At 39.4% G+C, this 23816-nt stretch overlaps 1 protein-coding gene across 2 annotated transcripts in view; it reads left to right on the forward strand.

The window, feature by feature from the left end:
- Window positions 1-23816, forward strand: part of LOC124138947 (short transient receptor potential channel 3-like) — a 224263-nt gene that overhangs the window by 102438 nt on the left and 98009 nt on the right. The window contains exon 1 of one of the 2 annotated variants that reach the window (XM_046505869.2): window positions 3714-4163. The exons of the other annotated variant lie outside the window; for it this stretch is intronic. Within the exon in view, the coding sequence (XP_046361825.2) occupies window positions 4085-4163 (79 nt within the window). The 5' untranslated portion in view covers window positions 3714-4084. Of the gene's footprint in view, window positions 1-3713; window positions 4164-23816 lie in introns of those variants that run through there. 2 annotated transcript variants of the gene reach the window in all.

The following is a 23816-nucleotide window of genomic DNA, read 5'->3' on the forward strand; positions in this document are numbered from 1 at the left end:
ATGTAGCCCAGATGGAACTGATACAATATAATTCTCTACAATGCGCATGAATTATATGTACACCTCTTTTGAACAGAAATCAAATTAAACTCACTTTCCCATCAATCGCTTATAAGTACCAATTATATTGGGAGCGCGTGATTTGATAAATGTGGAGGTTCTTCATGATAGAATTGTAATGTGCACTTTTGCACACATTTATTTGTCTGATTATCCTCTTGTTGAGCATGGGTACAATGTGTGAAGCCCATTTCTGGTGTCCCCCGCCGTGATATTGCTGGAATATTGCTAAAAGCGGCGTAAAACCATACTCACTCACTCACTCACTCTTGTTGAGCATGTCAAGACTCATTCATAACGAAGGCAAGGCATTCCACAGTTCCTTAAACGGGTCAAAGAACATGTTGATTTTGTTGATGGTTCTGTACTGCTGGACGGTACAGAAATGAGTGTCAACCAAGCGAAGTGCCATATCAAATCGGCCCAGACTCAGTTTGCCAAGGAGAGGTTATCAGAACGACCACTGCATCGAGTCAATATGCCATCCTGCAGAGGCCTTCGCTTGGATGAAGTCGTCTGGCCTGAAAAGTGAAACAGGAGGTTTTCGTTTTGCTGCTCAGGACCAGTCACTTTCCACTCGAAACCGCTAATGTGTGATTTTGCATCAAACTTTAAATATGAAATGTAAAATATGCAATGAATTTAATAAGACTGTCCAACACATTGTCAGTGGATGCCAAGCTTTGACACAAACACAGTATCTTAAGCGTCATGGTGGAGTGGCTCGATCATTTTATTACCGTCTTCGCCAAATTTGTAGTTTTGACACAGAGGTCCACCCATGGTACGACCCAGAATATGTAGAGGGCGTCATGGAAAATGATAGATTCAAAATTCTTTGGAATAGACCCGTATAAGTCTCAGATACGAATGTGATTGATAAGATTCAGGAAAAACGTGGTCAATATGCGGACCTCGCGATCGCTTTCGAAATGTCACGCTTGTATCACAATTGCCAAGTTGTCCGACTGCCCATTGTTCTCGGTGCATTAGGTTTCGTACCTCCCAATACGATGACTGACATTGGTAGAGTACCCGGGTTTGCTGCCAGGAATACAGCCCTTCTGACAATCTGGGTGATGCAGAAAGCTACAGTCGTCAAATTCTCGGAAAAGTTCTGGGTGGGTTCGACAAGGCATTTCTTCTGGGCTGTCTGGGCTGCGTGTAGAGGGGGCAAGGGCCAAGAGCTGATGATGAGCCTAACCAGCCTGACTGTGCCAGGATCACCAAAACCCTCTTTGCTGCATTTTTTATTTTAATCTGTAAATAATAATAGAGCAAATAAGCATGGCGCCTAATGATATGTACATATTTTCAATACGCAATTTTAAACTATAAATAATAATGATAATAATAATAATAAATACTTTTTGAACGGTAGATTTTAAACATACTTCATTTATGAATAATCACGAAAGAGAAATATAATATTGGTAGTTTATATTGATATTTTTAAATAACAGTTACCAAGATACTGATAACTTATGTTGAAATCATCCCGTATCGTCAGTCTACTTTCATAGCTCTCTCCTATATGTCTACTGGTAGACTCATTATGTAGAGACTACTTTCATAGCTCTCTCCTATATGTCTACTGGTAGACTCATTATGTAGAGTCTACTTTCATAGCTCTCTCCTATATGTCTACTGGTAGACTCATTATGTAGAGTCTACTTTCATAGCTCTCTCCTATATGTCTACTGGTAGACTCATTATGTAGAGTCTACTGTCATAGCTCTCTCCTATATGTCTACTGGTAGACTCATTCTGTAGAGTCTACTGTCATAGCTCTCTCCTATATGTCTACTGGTAGACTCATTATGTAGAGACTACTTTCATAGCTCTCTCCTATATGTCTACTGGTAGATTCATTATGTAGAGTCTACTTTCATAGCTCTCTCCTATATGTCTACTGGTAGACTCATTATGTATAGACTACTTTCATAGCTCTCTCCTATATGTCTACTGGTTGACTCATTATGTAGAGACTACTTTCATAACTCTCTCCTATATGTCTACTGGTTGACTCATTATGTAGAGACTACTTTCATAGCTCTCTCCTATATGTCTACTGGTAGACTCATTATGTATAGACTACTTTCATAGCTCCCGTCTATTGATCTGTTGACAGCCTTATCTCTTGGGACCGGACTAAATGGCTGAAATTATACCGATACGACGTTGAAATTTAGCTCATTTACGAGACAATATTCTGTCAACTCGTTATGCAAATAGGAAAATAATAACATTTACTTAAGTGCACGTATGTTGACACAGCTGTATCATGAACTATGTTCCACCAGTTTGAACAAACAAGACTTGAGATAAGTAAATATCCTAGTTGACATTGTACGACCAAAACGACTAATATCTTCAGTCCTGAGGATATCTTTTAGAACTTGAATCTCACTTTTAACGTACTTTAACGAGTAAGTGAAGAAATATTGAATTCCGCAACATCAGCAATATTGTGGCGGATAGATCCGTAATTAAAATATTTCTCTTTCATAAATGTTTAACGAGAACCCTTGTACTTTAGACACGTAAGAATAACTATCATGAAACGTAGTATGTTAACAAGACGCGTACATACTATCGAGTTTCTACGAATACGGAGGTTATGCTTTACAGGAAGTTATGCTTTGTTTACGCGGTCGTAGTACGTTAAAAGCAAACTATTACTTCCGTTCAATTGTTATTGTTTCAAAAATTGAGAATACCAATCAATAAATACATTTTGTAAAACTAGGCCACGTCTGTAAAAAACAACGTGCGTTAGGCTGAATATGTCAGACCACCACATGTTCCTGTTTGGAACGACTGTATTTGTCATTTGGATTTATTGATAACAGGACGGGAGCTGGTGCACTGAGTGCGGGTAATTTTAAGTCGATTTCAGCTACAGGACAGCGGTTATTGAAGATGTGGAAAACCGAAAGTGACGAAGACCAGACGTTGTCACCAAATATCACATGGGTTTTCGAACCCGTAATCAGCGGGTCTTTGCACTATCTGGAGGTGTGCACTTTCCTGAGATGCGTGATACGGTAATGTTGGTGATGGTGGCGATTGCGGTTGTGTTGCGGAACATCTGCAACCATTCCCCATCTTAAACCCTAAACAAATCGAAGCGTGTTGGCGATTAACGTATTGATCTAATCATTGATTGGTCAGTCTCCGGGATAATTGTCTGAGAGATGTCCAGTTCTTCCTTCATGTTACTTGTTCACTTCAAATAGTCAAAGCCTGGTTCAACTTTCGATCAGGTAATAGTATACCACTGCTCCGATTTCTACGTCAAATAGTGACGTGTTTTCCATTGCATAGTTCTGGCGGTTCCGCAGACAACCTCGTCTTTAAGAAACCGGACAGCTGAACCGCTGCTCTCCTTAAGTTATGGCCATATATCGATTATTATGGCAAATACTCTAAGTCCTCAGCCATTCTAAATAACTAACCATATGTGCCTAATATTTCACGCTTGTCTATAACACACACAACTAGACGGGATCGGTCATGCTCGCATACTATCACCTGCATGCTAACAGAAGGATTTGTTGACGAGATTGCCCTGCGCCTTACCTTCAATTTGCAAACAGCAACAGGAGGTTGAAAGTAGAGCGCATGCGCAGTGGAATGTCGTCTGCTCCAGAACGGCGACACAATTCAAACGATCCGTTTCTAAACAGCTGTAGAGGACACAACTGCAGATAAGCTCTGACCGTAAATTTGAGAATCAACACGATCTAACCCCCAGCATCACAGCTGTGGGTAGTTGACATATTGCCAATTTGTGTGCATTGCTTCAGGGATAAGGAATATCGATAGCAGTGCGAGGATATTGGAGGTTGCAAACTTTACAAGTGTTCCAAGCCAGCAGGATGAGCGTGCCGACGAGAGTAGTGCTGTTACTCCTAATCTCGCTTTCCTGAGATTCCAGCTGGTATAATGGTTCCTTAACTTCTCCACTCCGGAGGGATATGGAGCGTCCGTGCTTCTGAGCGGATAAATACCATTGCTTTCGATGTCTTGGAAATCAACGAATAGCGGGAGTTGGAAAGAATATCGCTATGAAAAACTCCGCAGATTTGATAGTACTTCAGGTAGGTTTGACATAAGCTTTTGTCTTCAGTTCAGTACACGTGTCAGCATTCATGAAAAGGTAGGCTGAAGAAAAAATAAATGTTGTGATTTGCTTTCAAGTTAGATAAGGAGGTTTTTGTCCGTAAGGGGTCACTCTTGTGGGTGGTCAGCATACTGCATTATGAGTTCAATATTTACATATGACATAATTATGTGAGCTGTGTCATAACTAATAATATATCGATAATAACAGTCTTTTGTGTGAATGTGCGTGTTGATCATATGCAGGAAGAACTGTACTCAATCTGTTGCATATTCAATGCAATTGCAATTTCGCTGAAATTGGTGTATTGCCAGATGAACATATCCAAGCGTTAACGAGCAAACTTTGACCCGTCACAGATGATATGCGTTAATGAGGAACCCTTTGCCATTTGGATATCAATAGATCTGATTCATAAATTCATTTCTCCAATATCTGAAACATGAGATGGCAGAAGATGTGTGGTTTATATTGCAAACAGGCCATCGATGGTATATTGCTTACCTGTAAGTTTAATAAAAACGGTTTAATTAAGGTCAAGTTTACACAGAACACACTGTAATATATATTATTTATATCAGTATTTTGCCTTTACTGCATATATGTATTTGATATATCACACGTAATAAAAACAAGGTTTGAACATATTACATGTGAATGTGTTTTGTGAACAAATGTTTCAGTTCCCATAATATATTCTTACATTATGGCAATGGTTTGAAAGTTATCATTCTAATTACATCTGTTGTTGTTCTAGTCAAGAGTGACACATTATGTTTTAGCGTCTTCGGCGCCGCTTCCGCTCTGCAGAGTTACGTCCCTTAGCCTTTCCAGGATCCACCGATCCTTGGTTCAAATCCCAGATTCGGCCTAATTATAATCATGGTTTCTTAGGATTTTTAGGGACCGACCATTTGGTAATCGGGGGCCGGGATTTTTGTATCGAGATAAAATATTATTTCATTATCAGCTGCGAAAACAGATTATTTGTAACTAAAACTATGATTCTGATCTTCTTAGGCATAACACCTTGCAACAATGTAATATTTGTGCCAGATATTATCAAACGTTTCACGAATTTTCAGGCACAATTTAGTTTTTACGAGTACAAGTACTTGTTTTGTGGGGGCGGTGAGGTAGTCTAGTGGTTAAAGCGTTCGCTCGTCGCGCAAAAAAACGGTTCGATTCCCCACATGTGTACAACGTGGGAAGCCCATTTCTTGTGTCCCCCGCCGTGATATTACTGGAATATTGCTAATAGCGGCGTAAAATCATACTCACTCACTCACTTGTTTTGTGGCACGCCATAGTAAAATGTAACGTAGATAAGTTTTAATGATTTGAAAAGCTGACCTTACTTGACTTCTTGACCTCATTCTAACAGCTTGATAGGTTCTGTCAGTTATTTCGTTTTATAAAATTGATATAGCCCGCAGGGAGTATTTTCTGACGTCTTCCCGCTGTTTCTAATTCAGATTGTGATAGTGGTGCTGGTCATAGGTTCTTGAAAACGGACGTGTGTGTTTGTCTTCATTATATATCATGTGCCCATCAGGGGCTGTGCTCAACAAATTAGATATAGACCTAAATGTATATCTTCGTTCAAGACGTGAATTAGATTTTCAAATAATTTATCTCAAGTGTAACATGAAAACTTGTTGGATGCTGTCATTGCCGCGACAATCTGTACTGTGTCTCATCCGTAGTATATCGGGAATTGAAACCCGAAGGAGGATTAAACCATCATCAGATAAACCTAAATAGATTGCAAGAACTGCTTGTTCAGTGTAATGCCAAAGCCCTGCATTATCAGGGCATATGTTTGCAAAGACGATGAAATTACCCAAATGAGAGTAAGTAAGTATGGTTTTACGCCGCTTTTACCAATATTCTAGCAATATCACGGCGGGGAACACCAGAAATAGTCTTCAAACAATGTACCCATGTGGGGAATCGAACCCGGGTTATCGGCGTTACGGTCGAATGCTTTAACCACTAGGCTAACCCACTGCCCCTACCCAAACGGATATTGGTGAAATTATATTCAGTACTTCTCACTGAACATTATAGTTTTTGTTTCATCTTGATTGGCTAGTTAGTTCATGTCAACTGTTCCATTTTCCCCACTGGGATACGGCTTGTGGCAATGTGACGTCATATCAACGCATGAAGTTGTTGATGACGTCACAGACGATTTTATGGGACTTCGTTTGAGAGCTCATGTCTCTACTTGTGATCGGGAAACAATTCTTTTTACGTTTTAGAACTGTAGATATCACCAAACCATGTTTGCTGCATTTTTATTTCAATCTGTAAATAATAATAATAATAATAATAATAATAATATACAGAATAATCTACTACCAATTACGGAATAGCTATTCTTCATGAAGTAATTTTGAATGTCTTGCCAGGATTGGACATTAATTCTCTCGCGACAGATTATGTGTAATTCCTTGTAGGTCGGTAGTTATTATCATTGGTTTGTATACAATAGATAAACAGCATATTCGTGTATTGGCACAAATAAGGGGCTTTTTACATTAAACATTACAGGAAACGTTAATGCAACCTTCACATAAGCTTCCTCTGTCCTTTATCTTCACCGGTCACATCGCATTGAGAAACGACTCGGCTATTGGAAGGTAAAAGTGTATTGGTATTTCATCGGCCAATTCTTGATTTTGAAACGTTACCTATACAAACACATAGTATGAAATAAACGTGATGTTTTTCCCAATGCCAATTAATATATATTAATTCACAAACTGGAATATTGCTGAGTGTGGTGTTAAACAGCAAGCAAACATACCATTACTGTTACGCAAGAATATACCTGAATCCTATTATATTTTGCATTTTCTAAACGTGACGTGCAGGTAACCACCCTGGTTGACTGAAGCACGCTGATACTAACATATCGTGGTATCGCTTGATGTATGGTAACAGTCGTAAAACACGGCAACCTTATCGGATGTCACTGGACAAGTACAATATGCCATGCATCGTAATCAATTTTCATAGATCTGTTTCATATTATTGCACGACTTAATGCAATAGACAATCCCGAGTCGACATCACCATGCTATCTATAACTAAATTAGCGATCTAATGTGATGCTATATTCATATAAGTAAGTATTGATGTGGGTGATACGGTTCCAGTGTTATCAAAATACGAATTCATAAAAATACGTGCCTGCTGTTTATTTTTCACAAATGTATTCCTCAGTGGACTTAGGGAGTCCACAAGCTGTGTGACAGAGGTACCAACAGACCCCATCGCCCCTTGTTCAAGCAGAGTGTTCAGCACGAGGAATTCCTGCACGGGACCGGCTACGGGTACTCTCAAGGAAGGAGCGGGTAGCGTGATTGTACGGGACCAGAAATAGTGTTGTCTGAACAAAGTTTGGTTCTCATGGGTCACTTCTATCAATTGCTTCCTGTCCACCCAGGATACAGAAGAAAGTTAGTAAGAATTCGTATTTCCATGTTTAGATTGAAGGCTTCCAATTCATATACACCAAACATTTATACGAGCAGTCTCGGGGACAGAGATGTTTCAAGATGGACACAGCACTGCCACGGTCAATTGGTCATTGCTACGCGTAGGTCTTGACTTTGTAATCAAATCTCTCTGTGCGATTTAGCCACTGTCTCTATTTGATTAGTGTAAACAGTTGTTGGTAGATTAAACTAAGTAATCCACGTCGAGACAGCAGAGGAATCACCTGGCTGTATGAATGACCTGATTAAGAAATACAAGGAATTAATTAGGGATTTATAGCGCCCACTTCTTATTAGTGCTTAACCCAGAAATACAAGTATGACTACCCATTTGACCCTGGCGTAGAGAGAGTTCATAGCGATTATAGTGTAGAGTTCAGATCAACACATTGTTCTTGTGCAGCACGACCACAACCAAAACAAGGCATGATGGGCAAATTCGTCCCATTTATGGAAGAATAACATCCTAACAATTCCCATTATGAAGAGATATTATTTTGGCATTTTGAAAATCTCCTTCGTTTACCGAGTGTTTAACAAAACTCAATTGAACTTTCAAGTGGGGATTCTAATTACATGTTAAACATACGTAAAATAACTTGTGAAGACAGAGTGCTTAGATAGCATGTAAATAATGATAATAATAATGGTTTCTGTACTGCTGAACGACCACTGCATCGAGTTTATGTGCAGTGTGTTGAGAAGATCAGCAACCCTGCAGAGTCCTTGGATGAAGTCGGCTGGCCTGAAAAGTGAAACAGAAGGCTTTCTGTGCTAGGGTTACCCAAACCCTCTTTGCTGCATTTTATATTTTAATCTGTACATCATCATCATCATCATTATCATCATCATCATCATCATCATAATAATAACAACAACAACACTTGCACACTCACGCATGCTCAATGCGCTGAAGAAGAGAGAAATTAAAGTTAGTTGTAGGTACTTCGAAAGAGACATGTTTTTAATTGTGACTTGAGGGTTGTCAGAGTCTCTCAGAGTTGGCTTTGAAGAGGTAATGCCTTCTCAAGAAATGAAACGTCTCGAGGAAATTATCTTTGTCCATAGGAAGACAATTTGAACTGTGGGACTGGAGATGGTTTTGAGAACGGATCGTGCTTAATGAATACGCAGAATGAAAGTATACATCAATAACATAACACATTCAGATAGACATGATATTGTTAGACTCACATATAGTTTCTGAAATGAACATATCTTACAGTAAAAAAAGTTGTTAAATGATCCTAATAAAATATTATAAAGAGGAGCATAGAGACTAAGCCGCAGTAATCTAGACTTGCCCACTGTTATAGACTTGCATGGGCTATATTGGATTTACTTGTTCAGGGTTTGTATGACGGACTAGACATTTACTGAAACACCAATGGATGTATGACAACTATTTCATGGTCTCAAGATTACAGCACGCCCAGCAGGAAGAACAGTCTGCCTTAACATAATTCTTGTCGCTTACTAAATTACATCCTGTCCATGGTAACCTATATCATCCCATTACCAAGGAAGGAAGCGGAACCATATCGATATCTCTCTGCCAATACTGTATCTCTTCAGGGTCAAAGATCTCTACATGCAATTAATGAGTCTTGGAATCCACTGCTCTGCCTGACGGACAGGGGACTGAATGTCGGAAGCCAATTACCATGTTCTTTTCGGAATTTTTCAAGTGAAGAGTTTGGAAATGACAGCCTTATTAAATCTATTTCGAGATCTATTTTAGTGAAACTTGATAGAAATACTTCTTACTTTTATCGAAAACGCTCTTCAGAAACTATCTCTTCGGGTTACGCTCTATGGCAACAGCAGGATCCTTGTTCGAAGAATTAGTCTTATGTTAGGTTTCAAGTTTGAAGTGTTCTGTTCGTTCTTTTGAGTACCATGACAATAAATTTTATATATAATGACATTTGTACATTTGTGGTTGCCATGACAATGAATTATATATTCAATGAGTTTTGTTAATTTATCACTGAAGTACACTCTTTAAAAAAAGAAATGCACAGAAAGATCTTTTAATTAGTAAATTTATTGTACCTAAGTCGATATATTTAATTTAATATAATAGATACAAATATGATTGTTTTAGCTAGATAGTCAAATGTTATCGTTGTACAAAGGCATTGAAAACTGTTCATTGTCATGTCACATGAGGCCACAAGGTTGCGCTGAACTGTCTCGTGTGACCGCCCCGGGCAGCAATCACGGCTCTGCATCTCCTTGGCACTGACTGGATAAGTGTTCTGTCCTGCGAATTCTGCGCCATTCTGTTTGTAACGCGTTGGCCAGTTGTCGGAGTGTCTGCGGCGTATTCTGACGTTGGCGTACACGTCGATCGATTTCATCCTAGAGGTGGGGCGGTCGGGTAGCCTAGTGGTTAAAGCGTTCGCTCGTCACGCCGAAGACCCGGGTTCGATTCCTGACTTGGGTACAATGTGTGAAGCCCATTTCTGGTGTCCCACGCCGTGATATTGCTAGAATATTGCTAAAAGCGGCGTAAAACTATACTCACTCACTCATCCTAGAGGTGTTCGATTGGGTTGGGATCTGGAGATCTCGACGGCCAGGGCAAGCCGTTGATGTTGGCATTATGTAGGTAGTCTACCGTAACACGAGCTGTGGGCTCCCTCTGGCGGTCAATGATTAGAAGAAGTTGAGGTTGGAGAATTTGTTTCATGTAGCGATTTGCTGTCAAATGTCCCCGAACCACAACAAAGTCAGATCTCCTGGTGTAGGATATGGCCCCCCACCATAACTGGTCTTCTGGGTCGGATTCCAGCCTCGCGAAGATGGTTCCTGACAGTCTGGTCCGATATCCTCCTCAAACCAGGCATGCGAATGTAGCGATCCTGTGCAGGGGCGGTAACTCTTGGTCGGCCGGTTCTCGGACGGTCTGCACTGGAATTGAACTGTGTGTATTAAAGGCGGCAAATGGTGCTGTGGTGGACGTTGAAATGACGTGCAACAGAAAACTGCGATTCCCCTCTTTGGATACGTCCTATGGCGATGTTCCGATCGGTAGCGCTGAGTCTCGGTATTTCCGAACTTGAAAAATGTTGACAATTGAATGACAAACTATTGGCTTCCTTTTTATACCACCACCACGAAGTACGAATGCCAAAACTTGCACGTGCATTTTGCTGTACTGTTTTCCTCCGTGACATTTTTGAACAAGTGTGAAAACAATCCCGTTTAGGACATTGCAAATCGACAATGGCTGCATTTTGACGCACCGTTTGTCGAATATCAGGCCACCAACATTTTCCAATAACATATATCCAATTTATATACCGGAATTTTTGTGTAGTCAGGTTCAATGAACTACATACTACCTGTGCGTTTCTTTTTTTGAAGAGTGTATGTGAGACATGTGTTGATGCGTGTATGGTAATGAATGATGATTTATAGTTTTCGTTGTCCTACCACCGGAATTATGTTAAATTCAAATATACTGTTTCCTTGTAAAAAGTAAGTGTTACTCTGTAAAAACATCCTGCAATGTCATCATGAAAACCTTAAAATCTTTCAGGTAAACCATCCCACCATCTTATGTATATATTGTTTGTAACTTTGTACCTCATACGCGGAATATCCCGGCCTTAGCGTAAATATAGTGCTGCTGTTCTGTTCTCACGGACATGGTTGTATATCCGAAATAGACTCGTTGTATATTCATCGCGTCTCGCATCTTTCCGTTACACTTAAGCCTCATTCGGCTTGTCCCGGAATGACACGAGTTGTCACGAATGAAATTAGTTATCTAATGTAATGTATTTGTATACGGTTTTCAAAATACTGTATACTCATTGTACTGGTTTAACCTCTTGGGAAATACAGACTATTAGTATAGTAGATTGAACGAGAACAAGAAATGAATTACATATTGATTATATGTTAACTATGTTTATATTGTTTGCATTTTTCAAAGAATGATTGTCTCAGTCATGTTATAACAATTAAGACTTAACACCAAATACGCGCTCGTCTGAATTAGGAATGAGAATAATACAGATCATCATTCATGTACATTATGCAGATAAACGTAACCGTTACATGTTTTCTTACCATCATATGAGCTCGAATTTTCAGCAAAGTACATTGAAAGTTCAACATGTTATCTTGAATTATTGAATTGTCAACGAAAAAATAATATTATACGCAAAATCTCTCATAAAGTTGTACATGGAGACATGTAACCAACGTTGAAACTTTAGTAAGAAGCAGCTTCTTTGTCCTTTGTAATTAGTTTCATAAAATGTCTATAACGTTTATTTGGTTTATCTATAATGGCCTCACATGAAACCTCGATTTACCGGTCTACTTGTATTGTAATATACGTATCCGTCCGCATGCATTAACGAGCATATATTATATGTTTACTGCTCTGAAGTCTTATATATAACCTTTACTTGACATTCTGAAGGTCGACTCATATTTGTTTCTCAGAAACCAATATCGTGCCAATCTTGCACTCTCTTAATTTCTTTTGTCATAAACGATCGTTGTGACGTCGTAATATTCTTCTGGAAGTGTGGTATCTTGTCCCATACAATTCATTGATTCATTCAAATGTAAGAAAAACACCATAAGGTTTATGTCTCCTGGCTAGAGCAACAATTCAACATTGATTTTCTACAACTGCTGAGGTTGTTGACAATGTTTCTACTGTCCGCCACCACGACCCAAGTCGACGTCTTCTGTATTCAACAACGTATTCCCACAAGACTTGAAATCTGTATAAGTAATTCACAGACTTCATAGAATATGCAGCTTATTAACCACGGGATGTAGATAAAAAATCGGTTAAAAGATCATAAAGACAGGTTTCACCACGGTGGTTTTGGGGATAACCTAATTCTTCGTTTTTAAGCCGCGCTATGCTCTATGATTTAAATAGTTATGAATGTATACGTGTTGACATTTATGCCTGTATTCCATTTAAACACATTGTATGTGGATGGGTTTGAGTATAGATTGTTGTTTAGGAGTTTTGTGCATGTTAGTTTGAACACAATCCTTTTAGAAATCTTACACTAAATGTCAATTCCTACAACAAATATACATATAGACGACGTTTTATGTCATCTCAATAAAACCTCATCTTTAATACTTGTCATGTCCTAGACAAGGAAACATTAAATGTCATTTATCTTTATCTTGTTTACATGATGTTTACATAATGTTTGTCTTTAATGATAATTAATGTCTAGTGGAAATCGACGTTCCATAACAGGTTAAAATTCACGTTTGTAATGAATATTGATACTGTAACAAATCGACTCTAGTCACCAATAGCTTAGTGTCAACAACTTTCACTTATCTTTTGGGGGGTACGTATATAGGTCCTGACAACTTATGTTTGTCGTAAGAGGCGACTAAATGGGTCGGATTGTCAGACTAGCTTGATTGCATATAATCGTTTAACAGATCTCATGATGTCAGTCACTGGTTTGTATGGTTCAGACGCGATTGTTTACTGGCCACCCTTATATCGCTGGATTATTGCTAAACAAAACTTATCCCTATGAAGTTGATATGCGCATGCGCAGGATACCAACATCTTACAACAGACAAAGAAAATGGTACAATACCCGTAGGAAATGACACTGGACAGCATCCTAATATCTGATTTAGTGAGTATGGGTTTACGGCAATCAATATTCCAGCACTATCACGGCGTGGACACCAGAAATATGCTTCACACATTGTTCCCCTGTAAAGACTCGAACCCGGACCTTTGAAGTGACGATCGAACGCTTTAATCACTAGACTACCCCACGGCACGTCATACGAGGAAGGAATATAAGACATCATTGTGAAATCGGGACACCCATGTTAGATGATTCCACAGCGATATGTCCCACTATTCATGTTCTGGTTATGAAATATAGGCCGCTGAGACGAAGCTTAACATTGTATAGGTACATTATTAAACAAGTCATCGAGTTTAATAGTCCATTATCTCTAACATACAGCTCTATTTCGGGGACACAACGGCACCAAGTCTTTGATTCATAGAAAAGCTATCGATTTTTCCAGACGAAATAACGTCTTATCTTCCCAACCTGATTGACAGATGGAAAAAATACCTCCTCTAAGTTTGACTATCTCACATACTGGAACTATCCTCGGTGCCATCTCCGATGTGGCGCAAAATTGTTGTGTGACAGAATTGGGTCACGCGAGACATCGCGAGACATGAGTGCATTGTGTCCTTTACCCGGGAGTCAGTCCTACTACTAAACAAAATACAACGCCTTGTGAGATAACTGGAGCTGTTACAGTGCGAGTCCGAAAATCGGGAATCTAACGTTCCACTAAATTCGTCCGGATTAACAAATATTCGGATTAACTAATCATTGCTGAAGAACAATAAATGTGTATACATTTGTACACAAATCGTCACAGACTTCTGTTTCAAATCTGAAATTCAAAATTGATTGACTTTGACGAACCGACCACTATGTGAGTTAAAGTATGGTGTTTATTTCGTTCTGGTGCATTCAGTGTCATGTGTCTTGAAGGCGCTGTATTCCAACCCAACATGAGCTAATTTGTGGCTATCTATCAGAATAGCTGCCGTGCTGGATCGCGGGGTTCGCTCACCTACGAAATGATATACACAACTACCATTATTTAAGGTTATATTTATACCTATGCTGGTATCACTTGTGTTGATTTTCATTAACACATTTCATTAAAAAAATTTTTTTTTCTAAAATTATAAAATTACTATACTGCTGTTACTTCTCGCTGCGAGGTGAACGTCATTAGTTCAAAAACCCATGAATTTATTCCCTCTAAAGTTCGTATTTCATTTTCAAAGACATGCTCGTTCATCACCACCCTTAGCTTTCGTCACAATCGTTGCAATTCACATCTTTCCCCGCCGGTTTAATTCAGACAACACCAGCTGTTTTCAACTGTAGACCTAAGTGTTGATTCTTTGCATTCAGCGTTTAATCCATCGCTATATTTCTAGGGTCTAACGAGGTACATGCATTAGGTGCTCATAACTTCGTTTACCTTGAAAACGTGTGTTCACGGCACGGATTTGTTGGGGTAATCAATCAGACAAATGAAACATGAACTTTTTAAATAACTATATATTTTCCCCAGCTCCTGACACTGTTCTTAAGAAAAAACATTTCTGTAACCATTAAACATGTAAAAACTGTGTTCGCAATACATCGCAATCGGTCTCTTGGAGATCTGATCATTGTCTTGTTATAGTGCTTTGGTCGTCCGTTCGCTCAAAAGAGGTCTTTAATGACAGGTGATCCGTTAAACCTTTTCACTGAGATCGCATTCTGGTAATTTTCACTGTGTAATTTCAGAAGCATTATGGAACTGTTTTATTCTATACCTAACCTAATTACATGCCGTCAAGCAAGTACTGTTCAGGGTGAAACACATAAGGACACACAGGAGCAGCACATAGAAAATAGCAAACAATCCACGCCCTGTTGCTTTAGGACGACATGAATATGAATGAGTGAGTTCGGTTTTAACTTCATCTAACATAATTTCAATTATCAGCGTATTATTGAAGAAAACCCTGAAGTGATTCAGGCAGAAAAAGTATCACTTCGTTGCATCACTTCGGTGTCACCAGTCGGCACGGCTATGGTGCTGACGAACCAAAGATGTATTGACGACGTCTTGATCAAAGAACATGATAATTACAAAATAAATGTGTTTACATATTTGTTAAATGTTTGATGTGCGTTAAAGGCTTTTTCACGAATTGCGAATTCGTTTTTTTCCAAATTGCAAAACAATGTTTTTACACGTGTATTTCTTGTTTTATCCAAATGCTTTGCACGAATATGTAATGTTTTATCCAAATGCTTTGCACGAATAAGTAATGTTTTATCCAAATGCTTTGGACGAATATGTAATGTTTTACCAAAATGCTTTGCACGAAATTACTTTTACCAACTCCTTATTTGAATGTAAATTGTTTTATCCAAGCTGTATGAATTCAATCTAAGATGAAGAACTATTTTTTTCGCAATATTCAACGTTATATAATGCCCAATGTGGTATTTTCCCAATGGCTGTCACAGCTGGTTACAATACCTTATTGTTTACCCCTGACAAGAGCAACTTTCACCAAATGCCACCATCACTTCCACAGCATCAATGAACACGTTTCAAATGCTTTGATATTGAAGTTGTTTAATATGAACAGAAGGACTATCCTGTCGTAGGCACCTTCTTTAGCTATCCTGTGTGTCATAGAGTATGTAGCTCTTGAATTATCCTACACAGCCCGGCTCCGGTATAAAAGGGCTACTTGTATCGGGTGGCGTTGACGTATCTGATTTCAGATATAAGAAGACGAGATGTTATTAAAGGTATTATCTAATCAAGCTGACGTTTGAAATTGTCTTGTACTGGGCTGCAACCTATTGCATTTTGGTCATGATATCAATGTCGACACGAATTGAAACGTACTGTCTTTCTCTTGGTAAAGATCGCCATGTTTTACGAATTCGTCCCAGTTTGTCAGGATATCCAAATCGTTTTCTGTTTCATTTGAAACATCCGTCAGCATGCATCAATAGTAAATATTCATTTGTTGATACATTTATTCGATTTTACCCAAAAAATATACATTCCTATATAAAATTTTAGGGTAGACAGATAAAGTGTATAGCATTTCCGATAGTTGATTTAGGCGATAAACATACTGTGTTTTCAATGTAGAGCTAGATCACCTGTAGATTTAACCGCTCTCATTGACGATGGAACAGAATTATTTGGTGTTAGCAAGTATATTGTGTGAAGTGGCATGGGTTGAGTCCAGTGTTTTGAGTGGGTTGTCTGAATTGCGGAATCGCCGACAACAGCCTTTTAAAAAGATATGGCACTCAAGCAGTTTCTTTACACCGTAATGCTTCACTAGAACAGGCATTGAAGCATATAAGCACGGCAACTGGGGATGCAAACATGAGGCGGGCACCCCTAGAGAAAACTAATTCATTGTGACACAAAAGATATGACGCCACAGTCGTTGTCCCCAAAACTTAAAATACATCCTCATTGTGTATTGTTTTCGTGTTTTCTGCACGAAATGTGTTGCCAAAATACAATATCGTAGTACCCGCAACTTTGCATTGTGTAACCTATAATTGTAGATAAAAATATATAAATATGCCTACCGACAATGCCTAAAAAAAGTACTATTCCATGAATATTAGCTTCCGCGGTAATGCCTCCGTCAAATCGGCTGTTTCAATCAGAGGGGTTTATTGTGATTTAATACCCCCGATTGACCAATCAAAATAGAGTATTTTCTAAATTCATGGTAGAATGCTGATTGGTTGAAGCAATATGGCGTTACATTGCTTTATTGAGAACTATACAATATGACGTCATCCATTGTCCATGACATTTCGTCATCTGGACAATAGGCTGACGTCAGTGTTGTTTCTCTGAAGGGATGACATTACATACGTCTTCTTTTACATGTTCTATTAAAATGATATCTGATCTCTCGATTCGGGACGTACAGAATTCATTCACTTGGGGAAAACCGTAATTCTTGCACTCTCGTTGGTTATTTTCTTTTGATCATCATTGTGATTAAACCATCAGATCGCTTACGTCAATGGTTAACCCAGTACACATAACACAAACAGTGTTTTTGGTATTGCTCCAACCAAAACCTAAGACTACAGACTCCATGCTGGACATCAACACGAGGTCCCTGTGTTCTGTTGTATAAAGTACCGCCAGTATAGGACATTCTTGTGTATGTCTAACTCGTACATATGTTGCAATGGACTAAGAATCAGAGCCCCGTTCCACCATGCGATCTTAGCGCTGAGTGATCGTAACTCCCATACTTTAACATAGACTAATCAATTACGACAGTTGTAGCTCTAAGATAGCTCTGTGTAACGTTTCCAGGAACCTGTGCAACGTGATAGTTGGCTTTCTTGATAAAAAGTATTCTTTACCACTTTCTGTACTGTCGTTTGAACTGTACATGTTCTATATCCACATCAGCAGTTGTGACGGAAGAGATATGTTACTCTTGTTAATCAGTTTTTATATGTCTGTGATGTTAAACATACAGAAGCTTCTTTCCCTCAGTGTAAAGCCATCTTAATATCCAGTCTGATAGAATTCATGAAATGATTTATCAACCCAGGAGACTTAATAATGTTATATCACGTTGTACAAATCTTCTATCACGTTCTGCATATAGACACGCACAATGCGATGCCGAACTATTGAGAATAATACAAGTCTTACCGAAGACATCAATCGCCCATCTCTGACCAGGAAACTAAATGTCGTTTCCTTTTCACTCCGTGTGTATTCGGTATTTATCACGGCTTTGAAGACTTCTTCATCCATTTCTCAATTGCTGATAATCTTTGGCATATCCCCTTACATGTTGACGTCTTTGGCATATCCCCTTACATGTTGACGTCTTTGGCATATCCCCTTACATGTTGACGTCTTTGGCATATCCCCTTACATGTTGACGTCTTTGGCATATCCCCTTACATGTTGACGTCTTTGGCATATCCCCTTACATGTTGACGTCTTTGGCATATCCCCTTACATGTTGACGTCTTTGGCGTATCCCCTTACATGTTGACGTCTTTGGCGTTTCCCCTTACATGTTGACGTCTTTGGCGTTTCCCCTTACATGTTGACGTCTTTGGCGTATCCCCTTACATGTTGACGTCTTTGGCATATCCCCTTACATGTTGACGTCTTTGGCGTATCCCCTTACATGTTGACGTCTTTGGCGTATCCCCTTACATGTTGACGTCTTTGGCGTATCCCCTTACATGTTGACGTCTTTGGCGTATCCCCTTACATGTTGACGTCTTTGGCGTATCCCCTTACATGTTGACGTCTTTGGCGTATCCCCTTACATGTAGTCGTCTTTGGCATATCCCCTTACATGTTGACGTCTTTGGCATATCCCCTTACATGTTGACGTCTTTGAAGTGTCTCTAGATGGCAGATGTGGTTTGAAGTCATCCGAAATATTCCTCTTCTCTGGTTCCATACCTTTAATTATCTCTCTGCATCCCCGTGTCTGTATGAGATTGCACTACCGTTGTGCCCCTTGAGAAGAACATTATGGATACTCTTATCTAGTAGATGACATATCATGACTTTTCAGTGACCCTTGATTCTGGAGGACTCCAATAAACAATCGATACATCAGTTTGATTGGTTCATATAAGTGCCTTGTTATAATTAATGATGGTTATAAAGTAGTTTCATGACAATTGGTGTTCATTTACTCGTATCTCTCGTAACTGAACAAAAGGAGTAGTGTCACGAAACGCAATGAAACAGGACGAAACACTAGGGACGATTATGAAGATGACAGCTGTAATGACAATAATGACAGTGGCGATAGTGACTGAAATTATGAAAGTGATGACAATAATAACAGTGGTGATTGTGAAAAATGACATTGGGTATAGTGACGAGAAGCATGACAGTGATGACAAAAGGTGACAGTGTGACAGTGACGAGAAGCATGACAGTGATGACAAAAGGTGATAGTGTGACAGTGACGAAAAGCATGACAGTGATGACAAAAGGTGATAGTGGTGATAATGACGAGATGTATGACAGTGATGACAATGGCGACTGGTGATAGTGACGAGATGTATGACAGTGATGACAATAGCAACTATGGTTATAGTGACGAGAAGTAAGACATAGATGACAATGGCGACTGGTGATAGTGACGAGGAGTATGGCAGTGGTCACAAAAGGTGACAGTGGTGATAGTGACGAGATGTATGACAGTGATGACAAAGGTGACAGTGGTGATAGTGACGAGGAGTATATGACAGTGTTGACAATGACGACTGTGTTGATAGTGACGAGATGTATGACAGTGATGACAATGGCGACTGGTGATAACGACGAGAAATATGACAGTGAGGACAATGGCGACTGGTGATAGTGACGAGAGGTATATGACAGTGATGACAATGGCGACTGGTGATAGTGACGAGAAGTATGACAGTGAGGACAATGGCGACTGGTGATAGTGACGAGAGGTATATGACAGTGATGACAATAGCGACTGGTGATAGTGTCGAAAAGTATGACAGTGATGACAATAGCGACTGTGGTGCTAGTGACGAGAAGTATGACAGTGATGACAATGGCGACTGATAATAGTGACGAGAAGTATGGCAGTGAGGACTATGGCGACTGGTAATAGTGACGAGATGTATGACAATGATGAAAATGGCGACTGGTGATAATGACGAGAAGTATGACAGTGATGACAATGGTGACTGTGTTGATAGTAACGAGAAGTATGACAGTGATGACAATGGCGACTGTGGTGCTAGTGACGAGAAGTATGACAGTGATGACAATGGCGACAGTGGTGATAGTAACGAGAAGTATGACAGTGATGACAATGGCGACAGTGGTGCTAGTGACGAGAAGTATGGCAGTGATGACAATGGCGACTGTGGTGCTAGTGACGAGAAGTATGACAGTGATGACAATGGTGACTGTGGTGCTAGTAACGAGAAGTATGACAGTGATGACAATGGTGACTGTGTTGATAGTGACGAGAAGTATGACAGTGATGACAATGGCGACTGTGGTGCTAGTAACGAGAAGTATGACAGTGATGACAATGGCGACTGTGGTGCTAGTGACGAGAAGTATGGCAGTGATGACAATGGCGACTGTGGTGCTAGTAACGAGAAGTATGACAGTGATGACAATGGCGACTGTGGTGCTAGTGACGAGAAGTATGACAGTGATGACAATGGCGACTGTGGTGCTAGTAACGAGAAGTATGACAGTGATGACAATGGTGACTGTGTTGATAGTGACGAGATGTATGACAGTGATGACAATGGCGACTGTGGTGCTAGTGACGAGAAGTATGGCAGTGATGACAATGGCGACAGTGGTGATAGTGACGAGATATATGACAGTGATGACAATGGCGACTGGTAATAGTGACGAGAAGTATGACAGTGAGGACAATGTGACTGGTGATGACGACTAGACATATGACAGTGGTGACTAAAGGTGACAGTGGTGATAGTGGCAAGAAGTATGATATCGGTGACAATGGCGAAAGTAACTTGAAATATGAGAGTGATGACATTGTTGAGGGTGGTGGTAATGACTAGAGCTTATGACAGTGTTGGCAATGGTGAGAATAGTGCACTGACGATATATATGACGTCAATAATGTATATTTTTGACAAGAACACCAATGTCACTAGGGACACGAGGAAGACGACTGTACATTTGTGTACCACCTCTCCAATCACAAATGGAAAAATACCAGATCATCAACATATATGGCAACTCTTAGCAGCACCTTTAAGTGTTCCCACAGAATAATACTGTTTGTCTGTTTGAATGTCACAGTAAGGCCAGGACCCACATCGACAGGATGACATTCTATCAAAGATCACAACGTTTGCTTCAATTAAGCCTTGGCAAGCTTCGCAGCTGGAGAAATGGCCTTAAACAATAACACGGATTAAGCATGTATAACAAATGTATAATGTATATTCGTTGAGCATCAACAACCTAAAGTAACACTAACCTGGACATGGCCTCATCGATATACCTGTTCTTATTACTGGTGTTTAGTATGATGAGTTGTAACGATACATTGTAACGTTGTTTAGTATGATGAGTTGTAACGATACATTGTAACGTTGTTCTGTATGATGAGTTGTAACAATACATTGTAACGTTGTTCTGTATGATGAGTTGTAACAATACATTGCAACGTTGTTCTGTATGATGAGTTGTAACAATACATTGTAACGTTGTTCTGTATGATGAGTTGTAACGATACATTGTAACGTTGTTCTGTATGATGAATTGTAACGATACATTGTAACGTTGTTCAGTCTGATGAGTTGTAACGATACGTTGTAACGTTGTTCTGTATGATGAGTTGTAACAATACATTGTAACGTTGTTCGGTATGATGAGTTGTAACAATACATTGCAACGTTGTTCTGTATGATGAGTTGTAACAATACATTGTAACGTTGTTCAGTCTGATGAGTTGTAACAATACATTGCAACGTTGTTCTGTATGATGAGTTGTAACAATACATTGTAACGTTGTTCTGTATGATGAGTTGTAACGATACATTGTAACGTTGTTCTGTATGATGAATTGTAATGATACATTGTAACGTTGTTCAGTCTGATGAGTTGTAACGATACATTGTAACGTTGTTCTGTATGGTGAGTTGTAACAATACATTGTAACGTTGTTCTGTATGATGAGTTGTAACAATACATTGTAACGTTGTTCTGTATGATGAGTTGTAACGATACATTGTAACGTTGTTCTGTATGATGAATTGTAACGATACATTGTAACGTTGTTCAGTCTGATGAGTTGTAACGATACATTGTCACGTTGTTCAGTCTGATGAGTTGTATCGATACATTGTAACGTTGTTCTGTATGGTGAGTTGTAATAATTCATTGTAACGTTGTTCTGTATGATGTGTTGTAACGATACATTGTTACGTCGTCTGTATGATGAATTGTAACGATACATTGTAACGTTGTTCAGTCTGATGAGTTGTAACGATACGTTGTAACGTTGTTCAGTGTGATGAGTTGTAACGATACGTTGTAACGTTGGTGTGTATGATGCGTTGTAACGATACGTTGTAACGTTGGTGTGTATGATGGGTTGTAACGATACATTGTAACGTTGGTGTGTATGATGCGTTGTAACGATACGTTGTAACGTTGTTCAGTCTGATGAGTTGTAACGATACATTGTAACGTTGGTGTGTATGATGAGTTGTAACGATACATTGTAACGTTGGTGTGTATGATGAGTTGTAACGATACATTGTCACGTTGTTCAGTCTGATGAGTTGTAACGATACATTGTAACGTTGTTCTGTATGGTGAGTTGTAACAATACATTGTAACGTTGTTCTGTATGATGTGTTGTAACGATACATTGTAACGTCGTCTGTATGATGAATTGTAACGATACATTGTAACGTTGTTCAGTCTGATGAGTTGTAACGATACGTTGTAACGTTGTTCAGTGTGATGAGTTGTAACGATACATTGTAACGTTGGTGTGTATGATGCGTTGTAACGATACGTTGTAACGTTGGTGTGTATGATGAGTTGTAACGATACGTTGTAACGTTGGTGTGTATGATGAGTTGTAACGATACGTTGTAACGTTGGTGTGTATGATGCGTTGTAACGATACGTTGTAACGTTGTTCAGTGTGATGCGTTGTAACGATACATTGTAACGTTGGTGTGTATGATGCGTTGTAACGATACGTTGTAACGTTGGTGTGTATGATGAGTTGTAACGATACGTTGTAACGTTGGTGTGTATGATGCGTTGTAACGATACGTTGTAACGTTGGTGTGTATGATGAGTTGTAACGATACGTTGTAACGTTGGTGTGTATGATGAGTTGTAACGATACGTTGTAACGTTGGTGTGTATGATGCGTTGTAACGATACGTTGTAACGTTGGTGTGTATGATGAGTTGTAACGATACATTGTAACGTTGGTGTGTATGATGAGTTGTGATGATACATTGTAACGTTGTTGTGTATGATGAGTTGTAATTATACATTGTAACGTTGTTCAGTATGATGGGTTGTAACGATACGTTGTAACATGTGTCAAAGCCTTGAAGGGAAAACGTTTCCAAAGGATGAAGATATATTGTTGGTCACTGAGATACCATGCCGCAGTTTAACATGAATACCCTACTCAGACACAGTATACTGACTCCGAACCGTCCAGTCCTTGTTTTAGCCCCTTTAATGCAGAGCGCAGGGCAGGGTAACAAACAAGTACCATCTTTAAACGTTGTGACGCGGTATGGCGCGGCCGGGGCGGGGACCACGGAGGCGGTCAGCTTGAACTGTGTGATCTGCCAGATTGTCTATCACCAAACCCTGAAAACGTAGATAGCAGCTCCTGGTATCAAGTGATAATTCGTTCAGTTGCGATTATTTACAGGCCTTCGTGATAAAAGCCGTAATAGTGCTTCTGTATTCCAGAACAACGTATTTCTCACAGAAGCACAGTTACACATGAGCAGGGCCGT

The sequence above is a fragment of the Haliotis rufescens genome, unplaced genomic scaffold (genome assembly GCF_023055435.1).
Source record: "Haliotis rufescens isolate VD_foot unplaced genomic scaffold, xgHalRufe1.0.p SCAF_19, whole genome shotgun sequence".
Lineage (NCBI taxonomy): Eukaryota > Metazoa > Mollusca > Gastropoda > Lepetellida > Haliotidae > Haliotis > Haliotis rufescens.